This window comes from Boleophthalmus pectinirostris, unplaced genomic scaffold (assembly GCF_026225935.1).
Source record: "Boleophthalmus pectinirostris isolate CB_2022bp ecotype Guang Dong unplaced genomic scaffold, ASM2622593v1 HiC_scaffold_10, whole genome shotgun sequence".
NCBI classification, from domain to species: Eukaryota; Metazoa; Chordata; class Actinopteri; order Gobiiformes; family Gobiidae; genus Boleophthalmus; species Boleophthalmus pectinirostris.
Window position 1 is genome coordinate 15,522,049 of NW_026570971.1, and position 27,686 is coordinate 15,549,734.

The following is a 27,686-nucleotide window of genomic DNA, read 5'->3' on the forward strand; positions in this document are numbered from 1 at the left end:
ATAAATTTCCACTGACGATACACATTTGTTATTTTCAATTAATTAGAAAGGACAAAATAATTCCCTTTCTGCTATAAGCGATATACACTAATAAATATGATCTTAGGCCACCTGACAAAGCACGCAGAACTAATGCAATGCTCTAGTGACACCATGTGGACATAAAGAGTATAGCAGAATGCAATGGGGGTATATTTCAATTTCTTTATTAGAAGATCCATAATACTGAGAGAAATAGCATTAATAAAGATGGCACTTCCATACACTGGCACAGTAAATATGCTATGTACAGTCCACATTTACATTCACAGTACGTCACTTTTAAAACAATCACATGGTAATTATTATAATTGTACAAATACATTGTAAAAACCCCAAAAGGTCCACTAAGATGCTGGCACAAACAAAGATAAATATTTCAAAGTACCAGTATACAAAACATGACATAATGTAGTGTTTTAGACAATAAATATGAACATAACCTTCATATGAACAAAAGTACAGAACAGCTGCACAGATTTGGCTGCAGGCCCCAGAATGCATGACACTTTTTATATTGCACTTAAGAGATTTGTGGCTTATCATTCACTATGGCATCATGGCATTTTAATATGAAAAACATACTCCACTTCCCCTGCAGAACAAACCTTATATACATCATTTTATGTGTACCACAGATTAGATCTGTAGTTTGAACACAGTGTTTCTACTAAAAATAGGTAACATGAGATTGAGTGAGGTGCAAGTAACAATGGCAATCATACTGAACAGCTGTAAGTTTTAAAACTCTTCTTTAAAAAGTAACTCTCCATCACACTCTATGAACAGTTACATCTACCTTCACTAGTGGTAAAGCACCATCGTTTTAACCAGAAAACCTCACAACTGAGCTCCCTTTAGCTTTATAACTAGTTATATTTTGTCAGTACATGTGCACTGGTTCTATGGTTCCACATCACACTCTATTATCATAGGCCTGCAGTATGAATGCAATCCCAGTACTGAATGTAGTTGGCTGTATACTGTATGTGTGCTTATGAAGAGGAGTCCTCCTCCACTGGGTGCAAAGCATGTCTCTTCAGCAGTGTCTTTAGGATGTCCACCTCTCTCTCCGTCTCCTTCAGCTTCCTGCGCAGACCCTCATTGACTTTCTGAAGTCGCTGGTTCTCCTGGGGGACACAAAGGAGCTGTTACATTTCCTATGTGCTATAGGGTACCACACAGAAGCTTGATTCACATTTTATTTTAAAACAAATGCAGAGATTCATAGATCCAATACTTGTTAAAATCGCTATTTGCATGTTCCAAAATGTGTCACATGAAGAGCCCAGTTTTGCCTGCAAAACTGAGGCTCTAGTGTTTTCACATCCAACTCTGATGGCATATCTGAAACATCATTTAAAAAGAGTTTAAGGCAAAGTTTGATATTTCATGGTAATGTTTGATCATCAATTCAGTTGTTGGAACTTTAATCCATGCTTAAATTTTGTGAATTTTTTAAGGTGCTTAAATGTAATTTTTAAGTAATGCACAGCTATAATGTAAAATCTTTTGGGTTTTGGGTTTTTTGCCTCTTCGTGCACCTACTTTTTTATCTAGTGTACCTTTTTATAGTTATATGTTACATAAGTGCAAAACAACTAAATCAAAATAAAACATAGATAAAGACATTTACCGTGTGCTATAGGGTGGCAAAGATAAAGAGCCCTGCTACTCACTGCCTCAAGTGTTTCATATGTGGGTTTGCTCTCTTCATCTGAATCCTTAGTTTTCTGATGCACTGAAGCGCGGTTCTCCCACTTGGCACAGTGGCGCTGTTTCCTCTGAGGCACGGGGCTGGGGCAGGAGCTCAGGGTGGGGGTTGTGGCAGGGACCAGCAGAGCAGGTTCATGCACAGGGGAGGTGACTGGGGTCAGGTCTGTCTGTGTCCCACAGTGAACCCTCTGAAGCCGGACTGGAGGAGGCACAGGAGAAGAGGGGCTCCAGTATTTGATCTCATCTGGATATGGGAACGGACAGTCCTCTGAAACTGTAGAATGGGCAATAGAAAAATAAGCGTCCACTCATTCACAATTTATCAAAATATTGCATTTTCAGGATGTCAAATGTATTTTTTCTATAGCAGCTTTTCTATTTAACAGTGATAACTTAAAATGTGCAATGTAATTTTGGAGTTCAAGACAACAGTAAGTGTAACAGAGCCCAATGCAGAAGGACTCCTGCACCAAGTGAGTGTGTAAAACCTGCCAGGTGCATATAGTTCTAGTGCCAGAGCTGAACACCTAGATTTCAGACACAAAGTCAAATGTCTGTATGCAGTGTAGGAAATCTGTTGATGGCTGAGTGAACTCCTGCTGCCGTTTACTGTATGTAAGTGTGAGATATTTGTGCTAGGAAACCCGCCGTGCCCACCCACCCTCTGAAGTTCCCGTGGTGACAGACGTGGTGCTGAAAGTGGGACTGTCGATGGCGCTGGCTACTTTGGTGTTTTTCTTGCATTCGAACGCCACCTGGTCCTTGCAGAGCTTGTGGCAGTTCATCCCACAATCTATTACAGACAGAAAAATACATCGTGAATCTAAACATCTCTCACCAACTTATCCTTGTTCTGCAAAAGCACCAGGTTGACCTTTAAATGCTCACCGAGAGGCAAACACTTCTCGGTTGGGGGAGGGGGAAAATGTGGTTTTGCGATGCACTGACTTTCAGTTTATGCTTTTTTAAACTGCAGTGTTTAGCTACATGCCTGCAACAGGCACACCGCAAAGCTCCCTCTAAAGGCTTGCACTACCTGAGACAATAGAAAATGAACAAGTGGATGCAAATAATAGACTCTTACCTTTGCATCTGTAGCCTTGTTTAATGACACCCCATAACTATTAAAAAAGAAAAAAAACGTGTTAATTTCAGATCTATTTGTTTATCGTAAAATGCATATTCAATGTTTGCATCTAACACTTACAAATCCTGAGCAGTTGTCACAGAATGTAGGCTTCATATAAGTGGTTTCCTGAAAGTTGTGCACAAAGCCAAGGCCCAGTTTGGAGCAGATGACACTTGCTCTCAAGAAATAAGCAGTAATCTCCTCCCTGTTGACCATGCCCTCCCTGATAAAACAAATTATACATTTTTACATTTTACATTTTCATTTAATGAATGACAGAATTTCCTGTTTCGGTATAATTACAACAAAGTCTTACACAGTCATATGTTTATTGTTAGAGTATGCTGTTATTTGAGGTTTCCTGTTGCTGATCATTACAAATACCACCTTTTTCACTTCCTCTCTAACTTGTACTTGTGAATTAACTACGTGACCTGTCGAGCACTCACTTCTCTTTATCCATGACACAGAAGGAAAATGGAAAGCTAGCAGCAATTTTCTCAAAATCCCCTTGAGAGATGAAGCCGTTCTCGTCGTGATCATAATTCTTAAACACAGACTGCGAACAAGAAGGGACGCTGTTAATAGCCGGTAAATGGCAGGGAGAAATGTTCAAACAAATGAGGGTTATGCAACACGGTTTGAGAGGACTTACGTCAACCATTCTCTGCACATGTTTGCTGATGGTTCGGGGGTCCGGTTTGGGGGACACTCCGGATGCCCAGTCCACAACCACTGGAGGTCTAGAGGGGGTGGCTGGCTGATGAGAAAAACAACAACACAATTAAAATATGCAAAAAGCTATTTATAGATTTGGGTGATTGGTGTCCTTCACTGACAGGTGCTTTACAGTTCTTGGGCTCTCTTGTATACGACAGCTCATAAATATCATCTTCAGTGTAATATAGGTCCAAAGACAGCTGTGAAGACAAAGTGAGAAAGAAAAAAAGGTCAAACAGGGCTACTCAGTTATGGCCAGAACAATAATGTTAATGTTTTTCTCAGAATTTAAATCACAATTTTAAACCATTACTGTTAAAATTCCTTGCAGAGAAAGTAAAGGGCTTATATATTTTGATTAGGGACGTAACAATATCCAAGTCTCAAGATACAGTATGACCCTCACGGTACAATATTCATTGCAATATCGTGGTAAAGCTCACGATATGTGGGTGTGTGTGTGCGAGTGGTGTCTAACAAAACTTTCAGGACTTTCTATTATAGTGAATATATGTTTGTACGACTTTGCTTTACACAGATCTTAAGCGAAACAGTGTAGTCTTATGTCTTGAACACTTCTACCTCATTCATGGTCCGAATACACCGCCTGAAATGACTCCTGTCAATACTTTCCCATAAAGCATTGCGGCCAACAAAAAACGTCGCACCTCAATGTATATATAGTGCGCCATCTACCGGGAAACGCCGGAAATGCAAGAAAGATAAAACAGCAGTAAGGTTTATTTATTATAATTTGGTCAAGTTCTGTGGGTCAGTTTGAATGGCTGCATAAGGTCACCGGGCACTAGCCAAGCCCCCAGGTTCTAAAATGGCCGCCCATTCAAGTCAATGGGCTGAGCTCAATGGCGCATGATCCCAGATTAGCCTAGCATGGCTAGGTACTTCCGGTGGCTGCGGGCCGACCGAGCATTCGCAGTAGTGCTCTTTTCTCCCACGGGCACACGCGAATGCACGCGACCACACGCACGGAGCGCGGGCTCGTGTATCACGTGATCGTTTTGACCAATCAGAGCGAGAGGAGCTAGAGCGGAGCAGGAGCTAACGAATATAAAGTGTTTTTTTAAGACAACTGAAGGATTTTGAGCTAGAAAAAGTTTATGATCTAAAAATAGGTAAAAATCGCCAACAAATCCGATATTAGATGATTGACCTGTCAGACGAAACGAGCTGATTACATTGCCTTTATGAGAAAAATCTTATCTCGGCCCATAGGATTTTTTCTGCTGAAGTTCCAGTAAGTGACAACTATGTCAACTGGAGACAGCTTCAAGCAGCAATACTGTATCTAGTTATTTTAATAAATCAACGGCATTAACTCGCACAGCCCTTCAGGCAGCATATATCACAGGTGTTCACACCTCACTGACTACATCATATACCAGGAGGTAACACGTCACATACAAGATACCGCCACACAGTGTAGTTGCAGAGCTTTTCCTTTCTATGTCATGTTTATCAAAGCAAGATAGTGTTATAACGGTGTTTGCATTGTACACCCTTAAATTGGAATTAGTGCAGTCTTATGTCTTGAACACTTCTACCTCATTCATGGTCCGAATACACCGCCTGAAAATGACTCCTGTCAATACTTTCCCATAAAGCATTGCGGCCATCAGAAGCCGCCGCAACTCAATGTATATATAGTGCGCCGTCTACTGGGAAACGCCGGAAATGCAGGAAAAATAAAACATTAACAAGGTTTATTATTATTATTTATTTAAGTTCGGCGGGCCGGATTAAAAGGTTTAAAGGGCCGCATATGGCCCCCGGGCCGTAGTTTGCCCATCCCTGGTCTAAGTACTCGGGACACATGTTTGCCTTTGATGTGCAGTGGGGCAGACCTCATTTCACTTTTCATGAGTTCTGGAACTTACATGTCTAAAAGTTGCAGCGCGTAGTGCAGAATACGTTCTACATGAGAGTAAATACAGTGCAATGGAGCCGGGCTCTGAACACGTCATGTCCCGTCTTCTGTCCGGCCCTTCAGTCAAATTTTAGAACCCTATGTGGCCCCCGAGCCAAAACGTTTGCCCACCCCTGGTCTATGTAGTTCCCTCTGTCTTTTTTTGTGCTATAACTCTCAATTTAAGCAAAGAGACTTGTAATTCGATATATTATTGTTAGAACTTTGACGATACGATATCACAATATTTCGGTTATTGTTACATCCCTAATTTTGATGGTAATGTTTTGTGACCTTTTGTTTAAAGACTTAAGTGGATTAGATTAGAAGTGGTAATGATGCTCCAGGTCTTGCAGTGTACAAGTAAACATGTCTTTCTGAACAGATTTTCTATCACAACTATTTTGTTAACTAAATAGAGCAATACTTGGAATCACAATTAGAAATGCAAAACTCAAATTTTCAAACACTTATCTAATTCTAAACGTGTTCTTCCGATGTGTTTTCATAATAACAAAAATGAGGTCACCGGAACGCTTTTGTGTGTTTCATGGGCATTCTGACGCTCATGCACGGATAGCATAACAATACAGCAATTTGAGTACTCATTGGCAGTTGGTTTGTCACCCACATACTGCAGATCACAGACTCTCCACACACCTCCACACCAGCGCCAGAGGAGCCGGGCGCTGGAACAAGCTCATTTGCATGTAGCTGTTGTTCACTAGGGTCTGAATCATCCCTGAATGTGTGCTTACGGTCAGTAGATGCACAAGGTCTTTGTTAGCGTCCAGCCTGGGGGGGGTTTGCTGGAGCTGGATCAGTTCATTGATGTGGTTGTAGAGAGCTTGGAGCTTCTGGACATTGACCTTGTTGTCCTCCACATAGTCCGACATGGCCTCGTTCACAGAGATCAGGTCTTTGAGGTGTACACCCAGAATGGGGATTTTGAAGCCAGTCACTTTGTTGTAAGCCTGGCGATAGTTGTCGTAGTTTCGGCGGGAGGAGAGGAGGTCGGTCATCTCATTCAGTACCTGGAGAAAAAATTAAGTAAATTTGAAAAGAACTAAGGTTGTATGGAGGTGGGTATTTATTTTTAAGATGGGGTATCTGATTTTATTCTTGTGAATGAGAAAACTGTCCTTTAAGATGATAAGATTTGTGATCAAATCTGTTGCTAGGAGTTTATTGCACCAATAGTACTTTTATTATTGCTTTTAGTGTGGATGATTGTGATTTTGAACTGTGTTTTAGATATTTATTTGTACTCAGCAGAATAATTTCTTTGCAGATTAATCCAGAAATTAAACAGACGTTACTCCATATTACTTTTCATGAAGCCAATGTTTCACAAATAAAAATGTTTTCTTATTCATTTTATTTTTCAAAGTTTGCAAACTATATGTACATTGGTGAGAAAGCAGCAGTGAAATATGCTCTTTGTCCTTCACAGAAGTTCTGTATTTGCTTTCTGAGGTTGAGCTTTGCACTGCCTTACCTTGGTGACTTCACTGGGCACGTGTGAGGTGGTGTCCTTCAGTCTGGAGATGGAGCTGTGGCAAAGGCCTCCCACCACAGCCATTAGTGTGTTGAAGTTGTGCATGACATGGAGACTCTGTTGGACACACAAACACAACGTGCACCTATCAGTCAGTGCACACTCATAACACGCTCAATTAGGCCCGCGCCAGGTAACCCCGCTTATGTAATCTCCACAACTCAACCCTTACGTAAGACACTTAGATTGTTGTCTTTTTCTTACTGTCCCTGGGCCTATCATTCTTTTTGGAGAAAGCATTCCCACCGCTCTGTGTCTTCTCAGTGGGCTAATGCCTGCTGCCACTAGAGCGATACAGTGTGAAATATACTGTGATCCCATGGGTTTCCAGCTGACAGCAGTGGGGTGTTGAGGTCCTCCACAGTACAAGTGGCCTAACAGCTCCCTGAAGCGAGCACATCTCTCTTCCACATGCCACATGTAGCTCCAGGTATTAGAGCATTAAGCAAGCTCAGGCTGAGCTCTGGCTGCCTCTGTCATCTCTTTTTCACGGTCTTTTTCACGGTACAGTGTGGCATGCTTCACAGTGTGTTTAAATATTTATTATGGTACACACTGATTCATTTATCCACTCAGTTATAATCACGGTTGTTGAAATATCAGTATTGAAAGTAAATGCTTGAACAACTTTAACACTCACTATTGCAAAGGTCAAAGTTAAATAGGTGGAACCAACAAGTTTTACATTTAGTTAAATGACCAGAAACTCAAACTGAAGCTAGACACAAAGGTCCACATATTAGTACTCTGCGTGACAACAACACAAGAACAAAAATATATTTAAACAAACTATATGTAAGATTTTGATTTTAAAGGTCATGTACTTTATCTCTGTCCCCAGTTATAAGGTAAGCATGTTCAAATAAACATGCCTGGTACTGATAACAATGTGAATGCTGATTCATTACATAAACATTGGACATGGTGTCCCATTTATTTATGCTGCCATTTGGTGTTTTAATTCTGAAGATGATTAGTCTGAATGAACCTCTATGAGTCTCTTATTTGGGTTACAAGTTTCACATTGTTATTTGGGTTGCAAGTTGGTTTGATTTAAACCCAACATTGGGTTTAAACCAAACCAACTGGGTTAGAGTTACAGTAGCTCTCTAAGCTGAATTACCACTACTAGTACATGCACCCATTCATTAACAGTGCAGCCTGAGTGAATTCTGGAGCTTCTGAGCTTTCACTATCATATCACCTCACTTCACTTCCTGTCTGCAGGTTTAGGCACTGGTAACCCAGGTTCAGTTGTGATTCTAGTAACTTTTTTAAAACAGTAAGAGCACAGGCTACATACAGTTCACATTATGTGAATCAGAAGATACACTGACTTATGAGAAGTGAATGCAATACAGTGTTTAAACAACAACAATAATACCTTTAATGGGACTGAAATGCTTTGTCAAACTCATGAGCTCTTTTTTCTGTTGAGTCAGCTTTTTGTGGTTTTATGTGGTTCTGTACATTGCTCTGTGCCTTAAAATTTTTGAAGAATTAAAGTGGTATTTAATTGCAGAACTACTGTATATAATAAGTTGTTCTTGATATGCATATGTGTAATGAAAAAGGGATTCTTAAGGGCCATTGAATGAGCAGAACAAGCAGACTCCATACCTGTGCCACATGGATGAACTTGGTGAAGACCTCTGCTCTGAGCTGTGCTGTGGGTCTGCTCAGCACCATCAGCTGCACCCACTGAGACACACCGTTACACAGGGCAATAGACCGCTCCATCACAGGGATGTCCTTCAAGCAGCACTTACGAATGTAGCTCTGATAGTCCATAAACTACAAAGGAAAAGGAACAGTGTTAGATCAAGTCGCAGGCATTTCAACCTCAGGAAATGTGGTTATACTCACTGATATTCTGCAAAAAGACTTAAACTCCAGGTAGGTGAGGTGCTCTGCCAACTCGTCTGGCTCCAAGTGATCGAAAAGCAGAGACACCTTCCTTTTTTTACTGCTGTTGGCTTTGATTTTGGTGCTTGCTTTCCATGACCAGTCTCTTTCATTTCTAATCAAATAAAACAAATATTTTTCATTACATGCATTGTTATTATAGCAGACTATTCTAGTCATCAGTACTTTCAATATTACTATCAGTGGATGTGAATTCAAACACCTCTAGAAATGACCTCAAATCTTGTTTGGCAGTGACCTTTTACCAGTCTTTAGGGATGAGACAAGATTGCGTGTTTCAAGATCAAGCGAGATAAAATTGCCACAAGATTGCGCACATAGGTGAGAAATGCGCTTGTGAGATTTTGTTTACATTTGGATTGAACTAAAATGGGTTACGTGTGGGTGAATTAAACCACTTGAGAAGATTTAGTGGAACAATGACAGCCAAATATCAATTAAAATAAAATTTAAAAGTGAGGCCAATACTGTGATATGAGCCACACAATAAAAAAAAAAGAAATTATGTAAAAATCTCGTGTTTCACCTCGTTTTGTGGACATTGTGTCTGGTCCCTATTATTACTATGTCTGATACTAAGTGTCCTCAGTCACTCAGAATGGTGAGTGACTGGCGTTCCCCCACCGCACTGTGAGGTCTCAGTTGCCAGCTGGCCAGACTTTAGCACTTACATCCATTTGGTCTCGAGGAGTGAGCAGAGACTCTCCTGGCCCTGCTCTCGGAGGAGCTCACGAAACTGGTCCAAGCTGTCGGTCAGGCTGTGGTGCAGGCGGAACATCATCCAAAACTCCTGGATCCAGTGTCTGCAGGTCAAAGAAGAGACTAGGGTTGCCAATTTATCGAAAATCAGGTTCTAATAGATAATTTACTAGTATTGATACTCATTTGAATAAGTATTGATACTAAAAAGTTCACATTCACAAAACAGAAATAAACCTTTCCTGAATAATTTTAGACAGATCTTGAGCTGTATCAGAACAAGTATAAGACCACATAGACCTGGACGAATGAGGGATGAGACCACATACAAAAGAAAGAACAATTTAATGGGACAGTTTGGAATTTTGCACATAGGACCTCATTTCTTAGAGTGTTGGAGACGTGTGGAGACACTTTGAAAACATTCCATCCAGTTCTTGTATTTGCAGAGGTTGCTGGTGCTAGGCTAGTGCATGTCAATGGCCATAGTTAGCCTGCCAATAAAAACAGTCTTAGCCACTCCACAAAGCACCCGAAGCAAATCTATTACTATGCTAGACTGTCGATGTAAATGTCTGTGTCGATAGAATAATTTTAGAAATAAAACCAACCTTGCATTTGAAGGACTTATGTCTGAGCAGCAGCGAGTTGTACTTCCTGATAGAAAACTCAGCAGCGGCGGACTGATATATGAGAAAATAGTCCCTCAACATGTGACGATTTAGGCGATGGAAGGTTCGTTTTATTTCAAACATTATTCTATCAACACAGACATTTACATCCACAGTCTGATGTAATAAAAGATTTGCTTCGGGTGTTTTGTGGAGTCGGTAAGAATGTTTTTAGTGGCAGGATAACAATGGCCATTGACATGCACTAGCCTAGCACCAGCAACCTCTGCAAATACAAGAACTGGATGGAATATTTTTAAAAAGTGTCTCCACACGTCTCCAACACTCTGGCTCACAAGGAAATGAGGTCCTATGTCCAAAATTACAAACTGTCCCTTTAATGTTGAAAATGGCATTCTGTTGTTTAAATGAAATTTGTTTTGTCTTGTTTTTTGTTTTGTAGTACTTTATAAAATATTACAAATGAAATAAATATTCTAATTTGAAAGATCAATGTGATACAAAATTGCACTACTCTTTCTATTGTAAGGCTGACCTGATGAGGAAGCAGATCTTTTTACACTCCGCTGGTTCTTCATTGTCCATCGCAGTTTTAAATGTGAGCAGTGAGTTAAGGACGGTTACATTAGGAGAAAGGAACCTACAATATCACACAATACACACAACCATCACACAACACTGGCTTGGCTATGTCAGCCAGTGCCAGACTGAATGCAAGACATAAGACCTCAACAGTCATCATTAAAAATCAGCTTGAATAATTTTGTGTATAGCCCAATCATGCATAGTGCTAATTAAATAAGAGTTAATTACAAGCAAGAGTCACTTTTAATCACACCCAATTGTTTCAAACTGAATAATATTTGCAGTGGTGGGACATAATGAAGTAAAAGTAGTAAAGTACTGTAATTAAGTATACATTTTAGGCATTTGTACTTGTGTAGATGTTAAAGGGGAAACTTTTTACTTTTACTTTAGTACATTTGAGAGCAGGTATCTGTACTTTTTACCCCATGACATTTTTGAACAGGACTGAAAAGTAAAAGTATTTTTTTATTATTATCTGCTAGACCTGCTGAAAAAGCTGGGAGGTTACTTTTAACACGTTTGTCTTTGAGTCTGAAGAAAAGCGCTAAATAAAACTGATGCAATATTAATATTATTATTAGTAGTAGTAGTAGTAGTAGTAGTAGTAGTAGTAGTAGTAGTATGAACAAACAAATGCAAATAAAAGCAGCTAGGAAAAATGAATTAAATTGTTTTTGAACAAAATTCAGCACAAATCTTTATCAAAATCAGTACACTTGAAGCTTTATTAGATCTCAAAATCTGTATGAAGTAGTTTTTACGTTTACTTTTTTCTTTAAGTACATCTTTAAACAGGTTCTTTAATACTTTTATGTTTGCATTTTTTTTCATGTGATGTTGCAAAATTGAGTACTTCTTCCACCACTGAATATTTGTGACTGTGCTGATGCTGTTACTCCATATCACACAGAATATTGCTGATTGGATGACTATAGAATGTATCTATGTGAATAACAAAAATCATCAAAATTGAACAGAAAAGCAACTTACCCCAAGTTGCTTTTCTGTTCAATTTTGATCCCTGACTGTGAGAATAAAAGAGTGAGAAATGAGTGTTTGGTTTGCAGAAGTGCACACAAAAGCCCAAGGCCAACCAGCTCAGAAATCAAACCATGACCTTCTACATGACGTCTGCAAACTACCAATGGTACTTTTGTTTTGACTACACCAAACTGATCAACTACTCGCATACTGTATGGAAAAGCATATTGTGAGAAAGACTGTACAATACATCACTTTCATTTGAGACATAATTTTATCACTGAACAATTTAAAGGTGCCATATTACTCAAAAATTGACTCTTGTGAGCTTTAAGCCATGTTATAATGTTGTTACCTCCGCAAAAAACACACCTGTAGTTGTTTATTGTATCATTCACACGCTTGAGTAATCCTTTATAATTAGCCTGTTTGCATCTCCAAAGCTCAAAATGCTCTGGTCCAACTTGTAACACCATGAAGTGGTAGTTTTCAAGTTAACTGCTACCTTTTACTTTTAGTTCAACAGAGACTAGCAATTCCAGGGCTGAAATTATCAAAATGAATCTAGTGAAGGTGCATGGTGTTTAAAAAACTGTCAAGCACTTCCTGTATTATCACATGACATCACAGGGTGGAACAAAGTGATATCTGTTTGAGAGAGCCTAAATAATCAGGAACACACAACAAAAACACAGGTCCTGTTAAGTTTTTGATGAGGAAACAACATTAAAGTGACAGTTCGGAATTTTGGACATAGGACCTCATTTCTTAGTTATCCAGAGTGTTGGAGATGTGTGAAGACACATTTTTTATACATTCCATCCAGTCCTTGTATTTGTAGAGGTCGCTGGTGTTAGGCTAGTGCATCTCAATGGTCATAGTTATCCTGTCACTAAAAACAGTCTTACTCACTTCACAAAGCACCTGAAGCAAAACAGTTATTATACCAGACTGTCAATGTAAATGTCTGTGTTGATAGAATCATTTTAGAAGTAAAATCAACCTTGCATTTAAAGGATTTCTGTCTGAGCAGCAGCGAGTTGTACCTCCTGATAGAAACCTTGACAGCGGCGGACTGATATGTGAGAAAATAGTCCCTCAACATGTGATGATTCATGCGATGCAAGATTAATTAGTTTTATTTCAAACATTATTCAATCAACACAGACATTCACAGCGATAGTTTGGTGTAATAACAGATTTGCTTCGGGTGTTTTGTGGTGTGGGTGATACTGTTTTTAGTGGCAGGATAACTACGGCCATTGACATGCACTAGCCTAGCACCAGCGACCTCTGCAAATACAAGGACTGGATGGAATATTTTAAAAAGTGTCTCCACACGTCTCCAACACTCTGGCTCACTAGGAAATGAAGTCCTATGTCCAAAATTACAAACTGTCCCTTTAAAACAGACAAATTTGGCCCACGATATAATCATATTTAGCCCAGGAGGTCATATCAAATATGTACTAGAGCTGCCCGCCGGCTACAGACATTATTTATTTAAAATTTTGTTATTATTTTATATTTTGCTTGTTCTGGAGTCAGTGTTTTTTAAGCAAAACTATTATTAAACATTTATTTTAATAAGAAAAGCTTTAACATTACATATCTTGAAAGAAGAGAAAACATGCATTTTTCAATAAATATTTGGTTTGGCCCACGACTTAGTCCCAGTTTTTAATTTTGGCCGTCTGTGAAATTGAGTTTGACACCCCTGCTTTAAAACATACATCAGAAAATAGTGTAACATAGGCATTTTAACACATTTATCTGTGTTGACAATAATGGCAGTATTTTGATGAAGTTATTTTTATGCCACTAGACAAAGCATAATGTTGCATGTTTAGCCCCATATTTTCTAACTAGCGCTAATTGCAGTAAACGATGAATCTGCTGATCTCCGACACTGTTTGGTGCAGGTGTGTTATGAGTAATATCTCACATATGGTCGCCAACTTTCCTCTGTACTGAGCGTTCATTAATAAAAGGGATTTCAACTGCACCAAAAGGCAAACAGGAGTGACATTTGGTGATGTGGGCGAAGGCAAAAAAAAAAAAAAAAAAAAAAAAAGAAAACTGCGATGAGCATCACTTTCTGAATCATACTGGCCCAGAGCTGGAAAGTGAATAACAAAAAGAGTATACACAATCAGCATAATAAAAACAGCGCGTTTATGCTAACTAGATATTGTCCATGGATATATGCGCCGCAAAAACACACAGCCTGTTAATGTATACAGCAGACAATGGCCTTTACAAATAATGCTGACACTTAAAGCTGTCGATTGGTTAGAAATCAGCTTTGAGTGGTGCCCAGAAAAAGACTAATTGCGTCATGGGAGCAGAAGAACCGGCCCACGCAAACCCAAGGCCAGACGGTGATGAAGGCTGTTATAAGGGCCCCTGTGATCCTAACCCTCAACCAGCCCCCTCCTCTTCATCCTCTCCCTCTGCCGCCCCTCCCCTCGCATACAAACACCTTTTAGTTGATATACATGTTAAGGCCTGAATGAGAGGGTTGGAAATAGCAGTCTCTTAGTTTGTGTTTATATATAGCCGTAGTGGAGCCTTTTTGAAGCAGAGGTAATTAACGCCTAGAATGGGAAAGCTGCTCCAGTCCGCGTCCTTTGCGATTTGCTCTCTCTGTGACGCCATCGGTCACGTATAATATTATTCTGTATTATCATTATTGAGTAGTTTTCTTGTGTTATCTCTCTTCAGTTTCGGTTCAGTCTTGTGTATAACACTGTATTTGAATAATAAAAGTAGAGGCTTAGTTATTTTAATCACCTGTCCCGCAAAACTGTTTACATTGTCATCCACTCTCTGCACTCAGAATGACGTCAGAGCTGCCCTGGGTCAAGCTAGAGAATGTGGCTGCCAATCTGCACCTCCACCATGGATACAAACGCCAAGTGGGTGAAGTGTCTTGTCAAAAAGCACAATGACCAAACCATCAACCATCATTGGGTTTGTGGGAAAATGCTCTGTTCAGTCGCTTTGTTTATGTTGAAGCTGATCTCAAAGGGTATCTGGTTGGGGCCCAGGTTCACCATAAATCATCCATTGTTCAAAAGTGATTCTGACACTGTAGTGTAAAATCCATCAGGGAAAGTGAATATCCAAATAAATCCGTGTATCATTTGTTCATTCATTTTTCAAAATAAAACCAAAATAAGAAAACAAAAAACAAAAAAACAATTCTCTTCATTATTTGTCTCCAAAGTCAAAATGAAAAAAACGGATAACGATTAGTTTTTTCAGTTTTCGATTTTGTATTTAAACGAATAATGGAAAAAACAGATAAAGGCCGTTTCCCTTGACTTGCCGCAAACAGACTGAACCAGGACTAAACCAGGAATAAAGCAGGACTAAAACAGGACTAAAACAGGACTAAACCAGATCTAAACCAGGACTAAACCAGGACTAAACCAGGACTAAACCGGTTTCAGTTCCGGTTAGTCGTGGTCTCAGTCTTGATCTCAGTCCTGATCTTGTGACACCGGTCTGGTCCCGATCTCAGTCCCGGTCTCAGTCCCAGTCTCAGTTCTGGTTTTGGTCCCGGTCTGGTCCTGGTCTTAGTCCCGGTCTCAGTCCTGGTTTAGTCCTGTTTCAGTCCTGGTTCAGTCATTCGAATCGTTATCCGTTTTTCCATTTTGGTTTTGAAGACAAATAATGAAGAAAATATATTTTTTTGTCATTTTCTTATTTTAGGTTTTATATTTGACGAACACGAATGAACGAATGACATACAGATTCAAACATCCTCCGTTCACGTCATTCACACAAACACATTCTTTTCCCAAAAAACTATCTGATCTCCATTACAGCAGCAGACATCAGTCACCTCAGCTTCTCCATCTTCTCTTCACCAGAACCACTAAAATAGTCCACTGTATCCCTTTTTGTATTACCACATTATCACATCATTGGTTACACTTACATCGTCAGTAAAAATCTGATTTCTGTTGTGTGATTTCATGCATAATATAAGTCTGATTCATCAAAAACACATAGTGACGTCACCTAATCAATGGATTTTTAGAGTAATTGTTGAATTCGGAACAATACAATAGTAGTACAATGGATTTTGAAATGATAATAATATTTTATCTTTTTTTTTTTTCATTTTTGTCTTTGCCACTTTATTTTTTAGACATTCTTTGTGTTTGAAATCCGATTAGTCACATCTAATGCAACAGTTTAAATGACATTTCTGTAATCAGATAACTCCCGAAATCAGACAATTATCACAATTGTGTATTTAAATGTAACCATTTACAGTTTTGAGTACTTGTTTTTTTGTTGTATTTTGTAGTTCTATCTTTTTAAGTATTTCTTTGTCCAAGTAACAGTCCTTTCGCTTAATCCGAACCTACTTTACTCCCTGCCTCTTCAATCAGCAGGCTTTCTCTCAAATAAAAATTGTTCTCAGATTCAGTGGAGAAAAGGGTCTAAAGCTCGAACGACAAACTGACATTTTTCCTCCACATTCTACAGTGACAGCTTCAGACAGATGCATTGTGCGAGCCAAGAACAAGCCTGATTGCCCGTTGCTGTTGACAACCAGAAGAAAGCGCAGGCAGGCACAAAGTAACAGCAGAAATCTGATGTCACTCACTGCACAGAATTAGCCACCGCATTATTCAGAGAAGCAGCAGCAGTGATGTTTTCGGAGCTTTGGGCGTTTTAAAGGATATAGAGAGATTAGTTTGTCCAGAAGGTCATCGGGAGACATGAGGAGCCGGTGCATGGTCAGTGTGATGTTCAACAGATGGCTGCTCCCAGTAAGGCAGCCGTTTGAATCTGAAAAGAACAAATATGGAGAGATCATTCACAGTGCTGAGAAATGAAGACGGGCTGCAATCTGTATTCACAACTTTAACAACAAGGTTCAAGTTAGAGACAACACAACATTCTTCTTCTTCATATTAAACTGTCTCAATTTGATGTTAGATTGTAGTATTAAAACCCACCAAAAGTGATAGATAATACATATGTTTAGTAGGAGTGTAAGAAAAAATCGATTCAGTGATAGATTGACACAATTCTCGAATCGAAATTGCATCCCAAACATTTTTTTAAATAATATTTTTCAGAAAAATTCATTATTTCATTCACTGTTCTGATGATTTAAACATTTTTATAAATTAAGGTGCAGTCGACTGTATTAATAGAAGTAACTCTTGATAAATCACAGTATATCGTCCTGTGTTTTAGTATTGGGATATATCGGGATATGTTGAATCGTGACATCATCAGACTCAAGGCAGTGTACACCCCCAGTGTTTAGCCATTAACACTAATTCTAGTCCCCTATCCATCAACAGTATCGAAAATCAGATATTGATTGATACTGAAACTATTATTGAAACTAGATACTCACGTGAGCAAGTAGTGATACAAAGGACAGAAATGAATCTGTCCTGAATAGCTTTAGAATGATCTTGACCACAAAAGAAAAAGAAAGTACTACAATTCAATGCTGAAAATCACATTCTATTGTCTAAATAAAAATGTTTTTTAAAAAATAAATACCTGCACCAGAATTGGTATCTGTTGTCTGTTACCATTGTCTTTATTCTTAACCTTACCATTATTGGTGTGCTTTTGTTATACTGCCAAGTTATAACAGTTACTTGTTATCCGCACTTGTAAATAGTTCATACAGTTTAATGCAAAATGTCTGAAAAGATAGCTCATTGTGTTAGATTAAAAGAGTGGGGGTGGGATTAAATAAGTTTTCTTGTTCCCACTCCCGTTTGGGGAAATTTTTTGTTGTGGTTATTTTTATTTCAATTATGAATTCACTTATGTTTTCTGTTCCAATGTATACGAATGTAAATCTCTACTTGCCCAAAATAAATATATAAACACAAATATTCTGTAGTATCAAAATCGACACCCCAAATTGTAATAAATAATACAGTGAATTACAGGTTTTATTTGGGGACAAAAATACGTCAGTTTTTCTCCTGGAGATTCACACAACAAACTAATAACTTCTTCCTTGGCCAGTTATTGACCTTTTCTGAACATTTAATAAAAATCTGATCATGATTTTGTGTTATTCACTTAGAAAAAACAAACCAACGCTGGCAAATACCCGGCTTCCTTTTAGTGGAGTTATTAAAACTTTATTGTCAAAGCAAAAACAATCCTGAACACAGTATTAAGTGGAGAGATACCTGTTTCAGCTAGTACACGCTGGAAATGTATTACTTTGAGGATTATTACATAGAAGCCATTACTTTTTATGACCTGGTTGGGGGTAGGGTTGCACAATTAATCGCAATCAAAGATCAAAATTGCAAGTTAAATGGTCTCAATTATCAAACTGCAAAGGTAGCAATTATTGAGGTAGCATAATGTTCCCAGCAGCAAACAACAAAATACTCTGTCTTTTTATGGGGGGAAAACGGTAACCTCAGCAGAACAGACCTCACCAATGCGTTCTAAATGGATTCTTGGATTAGTATATCACTTCATATTTAAATTTTCTCGGGAGGTACACCATGGGGATGTCAATGCTTTGTCTGGAAAGTTCCACATTACGATCTTAACTAACACAGACCTACTCAACTAGGGACACTCCAAAATATAATCAGAAACTAGTGGTGGAACATAATGAAGTAAAAGTAGTAAAGTACTGTATTTATGTGTTAGGTATTTAAGTGGATACTTGTTACTTTTTCTTCACTACATTTGAGAGCAAGTTTCTGTACTTTCTACTCCACTACACTGTTAAGCTGGACTGAAAAATAAAAGTAAAAGTAATTTTTATTATTGTCTGAGACCTGCTGATTCATAATTACAGCAAACAAAAACGTCCACATTGAAACAGCTACGAAAAACTATTGATTCAGTTGTTTCTGTTGAACAAATCTTTACCAAAATCAGTACATTTGAAGCTTTATTAGACTTCAAAATCTGCAAGAAATACTCTTTTGGTACATTTTTAAACAGGTACTTTCATCATTTTATTCAAGCAGATTTTTTCATTTGATACTTTTACTTTGATATTTCTTTACTCTAGGATCTGTATTTTTTACTTAAATAACATACGGTAATTGAGTACTTCTACTACTGTCAGAAAAATACATTCTTATATGAGCAGGATCACCCCTCCACAGACCTGACTTAAGACAGTATGGAAATGTGTAACCACCAGAAAATGTATATAGTAGGGATGTAACAATAACCGAAATATCATGATATCGTATCGTCAAAGTTTTCTCAATAATATCATGGACCATCACAATATATCGAATGAAGTCTCTTTGCTTAATTTGAATAGTTATGGTGCAGCAATAGCTAAAAAAGGCAGAGGGAACTACATAGACCATGATCCTTTGCTCCATTTCAGTGTAGACTACATGACGATATAACAGTTCTAAGCACTTTTTAAGTCTTAGTACTTTGGATTAAGTCTTGTTAAGGAATTTTAAGAGGAAAAAGTAGCATATTCAGAGTTTCGTTAGCCTCCACAAAATATTGCAAAAAAAATATTGTACTGTGAGATGTATATTGTGAAAATATTGTACCAAGATTTGGATATTGTTACATCCCTAATCGCGAGGCTCCCCACCATATCGTGAGCATTCCCACGATATCGCAATAAATATCGTACTGTGAGGTTCAGACCATGACAATATTGTATCATGAGACTTGGATATCGTTACACACCTAGTATATAGTGTATTTTTAAATCTTCATGTGTTAAGAATATGCACAGAGCTGAAACTTGAATACAGTAAGTACATCACCAATCAAATTAGAATCACAATACTTTGCAGTTAAGAGTTGTTGTTTTTTCTCCCCCGTCTTGTTGGCAACATTAAAAATCTGCTGTATTGGGTCTGTCAATCAAATCCTTGCAACTGTACTTGTTCTTGTGAATTGTGACTGTCAAGTGGATGCAATAAACATGCTACTGCTAGTACATTTTGTCTCATTATTGTCATTTATGCAGTGCTATTCTGATGAACAGGTGGGATTGGTGCGACTAACTGTCTTAATAGCAGACAATCTTTCTTCTATTATTTATGAGATTAGTTTGAGAAGCAGAAATGAAAAGCTCTTTGTTAATGCTGTACTGGCCGTTCAAATGGAACAAACTACAATAATGGTAGTTAAAGGTTGCCTGACAATCCCATCCTAATTGCTTCCTGTATATGTAATATACAAGGAACTGGAAAAATGTCACTGTCAGGCAGTGACAAAAAGGTCCTATATTACGCAAAATTTACTCTTGTGAGCTTTATTCGCACATATTTGAGTAATCTTGAACCTTTTTACTATTAGGCTGTCCATGTTTTTCAAGCACAAAATGCTCTCCTTTCCTCTTTGTGTCGTCACAAAGCGGTAGTTTTCAAGTTCAACTCTAAGTATGCAGGGTTTGTGTGTTAACAAAACACAACTCCAGGTTTGTTTGTGATGAGGAAACAACATTATAACATAGATCAGACAATACCTGTATGGAGAAACCAATGGGCTCTCTAACCTCATGTTTAAATGTGTCTGTGTGTGAACCAGTGCGGCAGGCTTTTCTCACTGCACTTGTCACTTCCTTTTCCTTGTGTACTGCTCGCTTCCTTAGTCTGTATGACCTTGACCACCTTTAGCCTCTACAGTCCCAAATCACAATGTAAACTCGCAAATGCCAGACCTGTCAGTGTTGGCAAATAAACATAACATTTTAGATAAATGATATTGCACAAACACAGTCCCATAGCTGCGTGACGTGAACACTGCAGAAGTCAGGAAACAATAAACAGCAAACCGCATATGTGTATTAACTTAAGTATTAACAGCAACAATGGGTCAACCTTTACCAGTAACACTAAAGGAGTGGAAGGAACTAATTAAAAATACTGAAGTTACTGTAATAAAGTAGATTTTGGAGTAATTGTACTGTCTCACTGCTGTCTCTGCTCTTTTAAAACTTACAAACTAATCATGTGGATTGCAGTTTAAAATCGCTTATAAAGTTTTGTAAAAAAAAAATAAAATAAATAAAATAAATAAATAAAATAATAATAATAATAATAATAATAATAATAATAATAATAATAATAATAATAATAAATACAAGCTGTGTAAAAATACACCAGTACTTCAAGTTGTGTTTTTCATGCATACTTTATACTTTAAATCCAAATTTGTACTTCACTTCCACTTTCAGTTCCACCACTACCAAAATAGAAGCAGATCTCAAAACAAAAATACAGTAAAGTGTTGCGGACATTTCCATCAACAATAATAATAATTCTTTATTGGACTTTGAAGTTAAACATGAAGCTTGTAAGTATGTGTTGTGTATAAATTGCACAATATACATGAATACTATCAGATTTACTCATTAAAGTGGCTTTGCATTTTTGCTTTTTTTAGGCATATACCAAGCAACTAAACCAACACATGGATGAATTTGTATATTGTTCTTTTGGAGTGAACATATAGAGAATACAATGATATTTCTGCCCTTTTGTGGTTCATTTTATGGTCCATTCAAGTTCTGAGTTAGACTTGAACCTCAACCAAGACATTTTCAAGCACACATTAGCACATTCCTTGCCTGGAAAATCCAAAATGACATCTCTCTGTATTTTTTACAGCTACAGATTGATATCAGTGTGCTCCCCACACCCTCAGCTGCATCTTAAGCCCAGCCAAACTTGATCGTGCAGTCAGATTAGCTATTTTTCAGTAACGCATTTGAAACGAAAGAGCTCATTCGTCACCTATCATTTACAAATAAAATCACACTTCTCTCACTTCAGATTAGCGTAGGGTTTTGTTCATTGATTAAGTTTTTTAGAACCCTGTGATATTTCTTTCATTTGTTTTTTTATTTAAATTTTATTTTTTATTTCCTATAGGGACAGACAATGCATGCATGATTGGCTAATCCACCTGTCAATCATGCCCATCTGAAAATGGGGAGCTTCATCAGTGACCAGATTCACATCTTCTGGATCCCAGGCAAGCACATTCATGATGCATTGTTAAAATATTGGCTGAACATTGTGCTCAAGATAATGCAATAAATAAATAAATAAATAAATAAAATACAACAATGAGATATTCATTTTTATCAATAAAGCAGCTGGTATTAACTGGTGTCAAAAGTAGATATTCATTTGAAGAATCAATACTAAAAACACAAGAACCCCATTTGAGTTTTCCTGAACACTAGAATGATCTTGATCTTTATCAGAACAAAAGAACAAAGAAAGTAGTGTTGTTTATTGTGTTATCAAAATTGGTATTGAGTATCAAGCTTATTCCTTAAATTTTTGTATAGTGGCAGCAGTAAATGTGATGTTAAAACCATCAAATCTTAACAAGATATTTTTCAGAAGAACTACTGCACCTACAACAATGCAAACAATGTGTTAAATTTAAATTACGGAAAGCCTTTATTCGCTCCATAATTCCAAGGTTTATGACTGAAAATGAATGCTGCGATTTGAACATTGCGAGCTGTTCTCTCCGAGGCTTCATGCAGCTCTCTCCCACCATCAAGGACATTAAACGCTTGTGTGCGGGGGCCACTTTTAAACCACATCACCTTGGAAATATCTCAGCTCCATGCCAACATGTTTTTTCTCTCTCTTTAATCTCTGTTATCTGTAAGCAACTGGCCACTTTAGCCGCCACTGACTAATCCAGCATTTGTATACTGCGAACAGGGCGTGTTACTAAATCACTGACACCTAAACCTACCAACATATGTGACCTCACCTGTTTTAGTCAATACACAGAGTAAAATAAATAGAGCAACAAATACAAATGTTAGCTGCTAATGAAGCCAACTGCATCAATCTTAAACAAGGGAGATGGTAAACAAACAATGCACCTCTGCAGCTTTTTCAGATTCAATCCCATTCTTAGAATTTGCTACGGCATCGACGGAAAGTAGATATTTCTTCCTTTAAAACATATACAGAAAATTGACCCAATTTTGTAATCACTTATCTGCTATTGTGTAAGTTAACAACTAAGTACCAGAAACAGTTACACAGGGCAAGTACCTATTTCTATATGTAAACTAGTAATTGTAATACATTAATAACACTATATGAAAATGGAAAACTTTTCTTTTGTTGTATAATCCATAAAAGTGTCATTATCATTGTGGTATCAACTGGGTACTGACGTAAAATTGAGCATTGTGACAACACTAGGAAGCTGCTTGTCATTTAAAGTGATATTTACCATAAATGATAAGATCAGACCAGTAACAGTTTGCTTTACTATTGTGGGCTTAAGTACAGAAGGCTGATGAATGCTGAGACCCAGATAAAGAAACCCACAAACCTGACTTGATTAACATAATGACAGTCTACTTTCGTTTTATACACGCTTGAGACCAGCATAAGGAAGAAAAGAATTAGCACAGTTGTTGACTAAAGAAACTCTTGGTTAACTAAAGATATGTCTAAAAAGAGGGCGTGGCAAAAGCTCTCCAAAGTATCTCTATGTACAGCAGGGGTCTCCAGACTTTTTCCTTTGGTGGGCTACCTTTATAAAACAAAAATGCCAGTGAGCTACTACGTTTAGCAGTCACAAGAAATTGAGTATATTTAAGTGCCACAGCAAGTCTTAGATGAGGTACAGTCAGATACCTATAAAACATAAGCCATTATCCATTTATTAGTGTACAAAGGTAGGCATCAAAATAATAAATGTACAATGGTAATAAAGCATTTATGCATACAAAACAACTATTTATGCAGATGTACTAGGAAAACAAAGGAGATTAATAGAAAATAATAGATTTCTTATGAGTTTAATCTTACTTTTTACATATAAATACTCAAAAATACCAAATCTTCATATAACTCATTCACTTGCTGAGTTGTTGTCTTGTTGTCATCTAAATAAAATGATTAGTCGACTAAGCCTACACCCCTAGGAAGAATACTGGAAAGCTGTACTCAACATGGCTAACACTCAATAACAGGTATAAGTACAAGTACTACATCAAATTTGTACTTAAGTAAAAGTATAAAGTACCCATGTTTGAACTATAATTTTCAGCAAAGGCGATGCACTATGGTGTGTTTGTTGCTACAGAGAGGAGCTGATACAGAAACAATCATGGACTGTGATGACTAGGACTTAAATTGTACTGCTATAATTTTAAATGCAGCTAATTACATTTACTGGGCTAGAATTATACTCAAGTACAGGTTTAAAATGTACTCACAAAAGTTCCCAGACAATTTACTCATACAGTTTCACAACTTTATATTTTGGGAGTGTGCAATACAACAACTGGCACCTACCCTAATTTTACCTCTGACTTCACCTTGCTGAGTCACAAACAAAAGTAAAAAAGTTGAAAATCAAACAGCTGTTCTATGAGGCTCATCCAACCTAATAATAATTCAGGTCATAACAGGCTCATCACCAACTACCAAACAACAACCCGAGGCCAATGCAAGCAGGATACGATGTCTAAGTCAGGTGAACAGTTGCTCAATCGTATTTTTCACAATTCTCAAACCACAAACGCTGCCTGCACGGAGGTAATTACAGAAGGAAATCCCCTGTCCACACATTGCCACTGGCTACAAAATAAGGGATAATTTGTAGTACAATATCCCAACAATAACAAACACTATTATCTTTAATTCATCTTCTGCGTGCATCAGTCGGCGCATGGGTCATGTTTGTTACTTTACAAATACAAATATACAGTGCTCCCTGGTCAATTAGGAGAGTGGAAATAGGCAGGAAAAGCATTAATATTATGTAAATTAATTAGCTGTAAAATTTAAACACAAGGAATAAAAGGTTAATTCATAAGGGTCTTGGAACAGAGACCATGCTTTGGAGTCCCCACCGGCCATTTTGGATCTACTGTATTATATAAATAGAACACTTCCTCAACTATTCTCGTCTCATTTCAAGTCTTATATAGTTGCTAAATGGGTTAAAGGCTAGAGAAAAACTACTAGCAAGCCTGGCATTTGTTTCCAAACATGTAGGAGTCAAAGAAACACTTTTTACACCTTGCAAAACCCCAAAATGCAAATGTGCCAACTGAGGGAATTTTTTTTTTTTTTTTTTTACATAACAGTATGCATCAAGTTACATATTAAATGCAGAATTAAATAAACCAGATTTTTTTCTTTCTACACATGTTAATTTAATATAGTCACTGAAAACAAATGAAAACACCTCATAATCAATCAGTCAATGTATTCTCTACTTCTCTCACCCACCAACAATTCAGTTATAATGTGAATGTAAACATAATGACAAATATTTGATCAATTTCGAAATAAATCTGCACAAAAATTTCTAGTGCTAAAGAAGTAGACTAAAGAAATTCTTGGTGAGTTTATGCAAAAACATGTGAAAAGTGCTAGATAAAAGGGAGATTAAACATAAGATTTACTCTCAAATCTTCAGATAATCCACCTCATATCTTCTCCTTTCTTGTTGTGCATATCATTTCTTGTAAAATAAATAAAATAACTGTCCGCAGACTGAAACAGGGAACCTCTTTGGGGCTGCTGTGTAATACAAAACTGTGGTGTGGAGAGAGTGATGATGTCAGTGCCAATTGATCCACACCTCGTAGCTCTCCACAATTCAAAGGGCCAGGCAGCATCTGAGCACCCGTGTTCAGGGAGCTGACCTTTGGGTGCGGACGGGCTTTAAGCTACAACCAGTTAATCCTTCAAACAGCTCTTACGCGCACACTCACATTTGGAAAGGTGCTGGGGGACCTTGTGATGTAGGCTAATAGACATCACTAATATATTGTGCTGCAGAGACTCTAATGGATTTTCAATGGGCGTTATTAAGAGTCTGCCAAACAGGTTCTAAGTCAGACTCCGCCAGCACAAAATAATTGTTTAACTATGGGGTAAACCAGTTCTTTTAATTTATAACTGGCAGAGAAATGAATAAGGCAGGAACTTAAAGGTGAACTGTTTAACTTTTCTGATAAAGGGTCCACCACAGCAGAGCATTAAACATATCTACCTTCAAAGAGACAAAAAAGTGGCAACACCAGGCCAAGATCAGAGCTGTGGAAAGGCAAGCTCACAGTGCATGTTTTTCAAGGTATTGAGCCATAAAACATATTAATGAGTAAATAACTTAATGCCAAACACCACTGGAACATTTCAGGCAAAGCAGTAATATCTCTAAGAGCTAAACAGACTTTGGACCAATCAAGCCTAATCAAGACAAAACAATGAATGAACTGGCCAAAATGGAGGCAAAAAACCACACACAGTTGCTAAATTTGAACTCCTGTGCCACCACAAGTATCCTGTGTAAATTCTGATCTCTCATATGCAGTCATTTGTACACATATTTTCCACACATGCACCAAAGTGAATATAAAACTAGCCCAAGCTTCCATCTTCTGACGAACGCACTTACTGGATGTCATTTTATGTGCTACCCATTGTAATCGCTCTGTGTATTGCTCCCGCTCCATTTGTGTAACCAGGCAACAACTATTTGAAAGGTTGTCTCTTCTTCAATCAGCATAAGTCTAAGAGCTCTCCAGACAACTTGATGAAGCCAGCGATCTTTGCTCTGATTGATCAGTCTTCAGTCTCATTAATCAAGGTGGGTTTGGTACAACACATAATGTAAAATCAATGCATGTTAGCAGCTCATGGACACTGAGGTACTGGATGCTGTCTGTTGTCTGTGCAAAACAAGTCTATGCACATAAAATACTTGTATAATCAGCCTTGAGCTATCCACATCAGAACAATGTAAGCACACCCACAAATAAAACGATATACTAGATATGGACTCACCAAAGGACTGCAGACAGGCCTGGATGATCTCGTCCCAGCTGGCCCCCTTGGTGAGGTGGCCCAGAGGCATGTTGGGTTTGCTGGGAGCGTTCTGAGTCGGAGTGTGCCTGTGGAAGCGGTGAGTTCTTCCCGGAGGAGAAACTCTAGATTTGGACCCACATCCCGGAGCCACTTTCCTGGAGAGACAGCAACACAAAAGACCAGAATGAAAAGAAGCTATGGCTGTACAATGATTGTTCTGCTTTTTCCTCAAAAATGGTTTTAGTTTATAAACTTGATAAGCTAAGTTGCATGGTAGGTATGTCTTCTCTATTGTGGAAACACAAGACCACCCCTCAGTGGTATTTGGCTATTCATTGTTCTGGTTTCCTTCCTTTATTTTAGGGAAATACCAGTTGATTGCGGACTTCCAGTTCAAAGTGTTGAATGACGAGTAAACAAGAGCCTTTACAACCTGTTGCTCAGAAAGCATTTCTAAATGTTAACGCGCTTTTCCATTGCTTTCCATTCTGGTGAGGAGAATTCTGCCAAACTATCAGCGGTGTAAACTTTAAAATGCCTTGTAAAAACACTTGTACTTACGTGTCATCTTTGCCCTCAGTTGTTATATTTTGGTTCGGGTTGTTCTCTTTTGCCTGACATCCCATGGCGAGGTACTGGGCGACAAGCGGCTGAACGAGGCTGTCCATTTGCGTCCTTTTCCCTGGGAGCATTTCATCGCTGTGTGCGCTGCTCCCGGCGCGCTCTCCGCTGCTTTGTGCTGACTCGTCAGTGCGCGTTACACTATTTACATTCAGCACAGCCTCAGTGCGCGTGAGAGTGGGCGGCCGAGGTGCAGGGCTCGTCACTCACACTACACTGAGCTACAGGCTTTTAAATAACCGGAGCAAAGCGCTTTATGGACTTTGATGATTTGATTTCAGTCTCAGTTTATGATTTAGGCTACGGATCAGGTCATCATAATTTTCTGTAA

General features: G+C 38.1%; 1 protein-coding gene across 2 annotated transcripts; it reads right to left on the reverse strand.

The window, feature by feature from the left end:
- Positions 1–190: 190 nt before the first annotated feature.
- Positions 191–27,497, reverse strand: LOC110155573 (RAS guanyl-releasing protein 1). 2 transcript variants are annotated; one of them, XM_055155800.1, is made up of 17 exons: positions 27,296–27,497; positions 26,714–26,889; positions 16,614–16,721; positions 10,879–10,939; positions 9,684–9,815; positions 8,953–9,106; positions 8,707–8,880; positions 7,027–7,143; positions 6,287–6,562; positions 3,724–3,804; positions 3,540–3,644; positions 3,334–3,443; positions 2,963–3,107; positions 2,840–2,876; positions 2,417–2,548; positions 1,719–2,029; positions 191–1,169 (listed from the first exon to the last, which is right to left on the reverse strand). In XM_055155800.1, exons 1-17 carry the CDS (start codon positions 27,424–27,426, stop codon positions 1,035–1,037), a joined length of 2,385 nt encoding a protein of 794 aa, XP_055011775.1. In that variant the 5' UTR covers positions 27,427–27,497; the 3' UTR covers positions 191–1,034. The 2 variants fall into 2 exon arrangements, with proteins under 2 accessions (XP_055011775.1, XP_055011782.1); XM_055155807.1 differs by lacking the exons at positions 26,714–26,889; positions 27,296–27,497 and adding an exon at positions 24,209–24,333.
- Positions 27,498–27,686: the final 189 nt, after the last annotated feature.